General features: G+C 34.0%; 1 protein-coding gene across 1 annotated transcript; it reads left to right on the forward strand.

Moving 5' to 3' along the window:
- Positions 1-3,259: 3,259 nt before the first annotated feature.
- LOC132309476 (nonsense-mediated mRNA decay protein 2-like) lies at positions 3,260-3,892 on the forward strand. The gene has a single exon (XM_059807781.1). It carries the CDS (start codon positions 3,260-3,262, stop codon positions 3,890-3,892), a length of 633 nt encoding a protein of 210 aa, XP_059663764.1.
- The last annotated feature ends 767 nt before the right edge of the window (positions 3,893-4,659 follow it).

Consider the following 4,659-nt stretch of genomic DNA (forward strand, 5'->3'; position numbering starts at 1 on the left):
ACAGATACATCAATAAATAGGCAAACCACAGACCTCACACAGCTCACCAACCAATATCAAAATATCTAAGATAGTCATCACAAGTGTAGCCCACCACCACCACCACTTTATCTTTTCCTTATCACATCATATCTAACAATACAATAACACACTCCAATATATCAGACCAACCCACGTGATCAATTCAAGGTCAAAAAGCTTTGCCCAAAAACAAACAACTAATGGGACCCGCACCATCATTACAATTATCTTTTGCCTTTTTCATTCCCAAGTTCTGCCGGGGCGGACGAGAATTTGCTCCAGTGCACCTCTCACTGGAGCAAATCCAGTGCAGATCCAAGGGCTGAGGTGAAACCACCTCAGCCCATCTACCACACCATCGTCCAGTTAGCACCTAGTCAGCATCCGGTCAGCATTTATATAATAAAGTTACTAATGTACTATTTTCATTTACTAAATGTACGAATACCCCATACACTTATACTAATATACCATACACTTATACATTATACGTATAAGAATATATGATTTACAATTACATTTATTTATTTATTTTTTGTTAAAAATTACCTTCAACTTTACCTTTGGATAAAATTACAGAACCCTAATCTCTCTCCGTTACTCTCCTCTTTGTCTTCGTCGCGTCGTCTGAACCTTCCACTATTCTTCTTCCTTCCAACTCATGTACTCTCTTCTTCGTCTTCGTCTAAACTTCAAAATTTCAAAATTTAATGGCTAGGTTAAAATCTATAGCGAGAAAGAAAATGAATAAACGTATGTTCTAGTTACCTAAGAAGAAGAAGTCAGTTTCTACCAATGACACAAGAACCAAAAACGTCTCACATGAAGGACAAACCTCACGTGAACGACGAAGCAGTGTTGGTATTTTCGGTGGTGAGCAGGATTTGGTGAATCGGCCTCCCATAGTGTTTTTAATGTATAGGTAAACATTGATTATGTATCAGTTTGTTTTAAGGTTTAGAAATTTATTTCAGATTTTAGGGTTTGGAATGGTGAAATTGAGTTTTGGAAGTTAATTTTTTTAACGTGTTAGGAAAATATTATGATGGTATATGCAATTGATACATGATACATGTTTTAAAAAGTTATGATAATAATAATTTGTTGTCTCCAAATATGAAATCTTCGTACATATACTGAAAGTGTTTGCAGTTGTTATATATTATTAATTTAGGAATTGTGATATTGAGTTGTGGAAGTTAATTTTTTGAAGTTGTTAGGTCACTATGTTGATGCAATATAAATTATAAGTTAATTTCATATATGATACATGTTTAGATAAGTTGTGAGCATAAGAAATTGATCTGTCCAACTTTTGTATTGTATTGCGTTACAAATAGTAAGTGATGAAATATGCAAATCTTCCTACATATATATTGAAAGTATTTGTGGTTCTTATTATTAATTTATGAATTGTGAAACTGAGTTGGGGAAGTTAATTGTTTTAACGTGTTAGAAAAATATGTTGATGCAATATGCAATTCATACATGATACATGTAAAAATAAGTTGTGATAATATGCAATGCATACATAAAGGGCCGACTGCATTAGAAAGTACCGGAAATAGCACTTAAAACATAACAAGTTACCGAAGGCAGTGATACATGCAGTTCACAAATCTGCTAGACAGATATGGAATGCAAGGTTTGCTGCTGATAAAGAGCCATGGATCAAGGACTGTATAAGATGAAAGAAAGAGTATGATAAGTTTCCTGAAGAAAAAAAGGCCCCAAAAAAAGAAAGGGTAATTAAATTTTAATGTAAATATTTTATTTGATGATGAAACCCAGAATGTATGCATGATGTGTTATAATCATATGCCTTTGAAGCAGAAGAAAAATGAAAAGATCAATCCGACCCAAGGTGCCTGGCACAGATGCTCTCTTTCCAAGTTCCTCGAAATAGCGTCACACCTTGATGAGGAAAAGATAAAGGCTGTTGAGGAGCTTGGATTTGGAAAATTGTTGGAACTTAAATGTTCTTTTTTGTCCCGGGAGTTATGTATGTATTAAATCAAAAATTTTGACTCTAAAAAAATGTTGTATAAAAGTTGAGGACATAGGCTATATACCCATCCATTCAGCTGATATCCACTTAATCCTTGGCATACCATTTGGTGTTCTAAAAGTGCTGAAAAATAAACACTTTCTTGATTCTAAGTGGATAGATGAAGGTGGTTATAAGGAAGCTGGTGGAATGTACTAAGATATAGTGTTATAGCAGGTTTTAATGGTAAAGGGACTGAATGAATTCAAGCGAGCGTTTGTGCTCTTTGCTTGCAATACTGTACTCAATCCCACCGATCGTACTAATTGTCATTGGGGCTTGTTGAAAACTGTGGATGATGTGAATGCAATTAGCAGTTACAACTGGTACGGATATGTCCGTGATTGTTTGGTGAGAACCTTGGAACCATTTGCAGATGGCAAGCTGAAAAAGTCATATGGTGGTTGTATGATTTTTTTGTAGGTATCTTTGGTTATGATTTTTATACATTTGTCTTTAAAATGTGTGTGAATTATATATTAATTTTATGAAACAAAAGTAATATTTACTTTAATTATTGGTCTTTTAAATCAGCTGCTTTATCTAATAAGTTATGATACGCAATACCGAGCTTATCTTGTGAGAGATATTAAAAGCTTTGATTTTTGGACATCAGAGGTTATACGATCATGCATCAGATGGGAGATGGTAATGGAGGTTTTGGACATGGACATGTAATTATTTTTGTCATGTATGGACAGGTATATCTACGAATAGTATTTTATATTGCTGAAAATAGTTATATATATATATATATATATATATATATATATATATATATATAATTTTATGATAGAGTAGTGTTATCTAAATATGGAATAGAAATTGTTGATTCCTTTAAAGCTGAAGACATGTAGCAGCAGTAGCAATGGTAATGATGTGCCAGCCAAAGATGGTTTCAACCCTTCTTTAAAGATGGATTTTGATGATTATCATTTTCTGACTCGGATGTGGAGGTAATTGTGTTGTAAAATACATTTTCTCTTTTACAAGATATGTTTAAAAAAGTTATGTGAACTAATTGTCCTTATTTTACGCAGAGTTGCATAAGTAAAGTGCGAATGGACATACAAATGACTGAATTAAATGTATTAAAATCCAAAAAAATTCTAACAAAAATGTTGTCTACCTTCAAGAAGCGGGACATGCAAAAAAAAGCAAAACTGTCTACGGACAACGAAGAGAAGAATGATGGGTTGGGTGGGCAACCAAGTGATCCAGATGGTAATGATGATGATGGTGACCGTGTTGAGGAATCAGGTGAGGATGAAGAAGTTGAATGACGAAGTTGAGGATGAAAAAAGTGAGGATGAAGAAGTTGAGGATGAAGAAAATGATGGTGACAATGAGGAAGCTGATGATGAAGAAAGTGATAGAGACTCTGTTGATGGCAATAAGGCTAATGAAGAAGGTAAGGACGAAGAAAATGATAGAGAATCTAGCAATGGCAATGAAAGAAGTGAAGATAAAGAAAGCGATCGAAGAAGTGAGAAAGAGTGTAATGATGATGATGAGCAGGAGCAGGGTGAAAAGAATGAGAGCTGTTCTAGTCCAACTCACAGTCTTTTGCTGAGTGCCGAGGAAAATAATAAGTTAAATGCTGCTGTTGCAGCCACTTGTCGAGATAGTGAGTTAAGTTCAGACCACATTGAGTTAACAAAGAATGAAGGACTTATAAAGGTTGCAAGGGGGAAGAGGAAATTAAAGCGCTACGGATATGTTTACGCTCCCTATGTAAAGAAAAACAATGAAATGGTTTGTCTCACCAAGGAGCAGAAAATGCTGTTGACATATGTGAGAAAGTTTGATGGAGATAGTTCGTAAGTTTTTTAATGCACACTTATCATCTTCTACATTACATATGTTTGCGTTTAAATAATTATTGCATGTGTTTATATGTAATGTGTGAGTATGATACTTAATTTACAAGCGTTGTTGTTAATTGTCTATTCAGTGAAATAATCGTTTCCATGTTTGGTCGCACTATAAGTTGTCATCAGATTCAAAGTGTATTCCATGATAAGTGGTTGTCCGATGATGTGAGTTTAATGAATTTCGTACATTACTATTGCATAGTTATGGTTGTTGATGGTATAAAAATTGAATGTATCTAAATAAAATATATTTATTTAAAGGTGATTAATTTCTTTGAGAATATACTAAACATGGAGGAAGGACCTAATGGGGAAAAGTACTGCTTTAGTAGTAGAGCAGTACAGTTCATTATTGATTTCAATGTGATGAAGATAAAGACTAAAACTGGATGCTGGCCTGTCCTACAGCAAGTCTAGTCAAAATACAAGAAGGATTGTGAGATGGGTTTTATTCCATGTCCCATGCAAGCGCAGATAGTGAGTATGTCTTTTATTTATTAGTAACAAATTTATAAACCTTAGTTTTTGTATGATTAACTCTATACTAACCTTGGTGCAGTTATTATTCTCGTCATGCATAGACAGACATTAGTTATTGTTTGTGATAAATCGTCATAAGCGAAGGGTGGATTACATTTGTTCAAAGCCCCATACATGTATTACCTATCTTAATTTGTTGGTATGCATATGGAGTTTCAGTTAATATAAAGAATTTTT

The sequence above is a fragment of the Cornus florida genome, unplaced genomic scaffold (assembly GCF_030987335.1).
Source record: "Cornus florida cultivar Cherokee Brave unplaced genomic scaffold, ASM3098733v1 CherokeeBrave_3.0.0_Hap2_Chr05, whole genome shotgun sequence".
NCBI classification, from domain to species: domain Eukaryota; kingdom Viridiplantae; phylum Streptophyta; class Magnoliopsida; order Cornales; family Cornaceae; genus Cornus; species Cornus florida.

What these genes read in the sequence shown, in the direction of transcription:
- LOC132309476 (XM_059807781.1), top strand. Translation starts at nt 3,260, where the DNA reads ATGGGTTGGGTGGGCAACCAAGTGATCCAGATGGTAATGATGATGATG.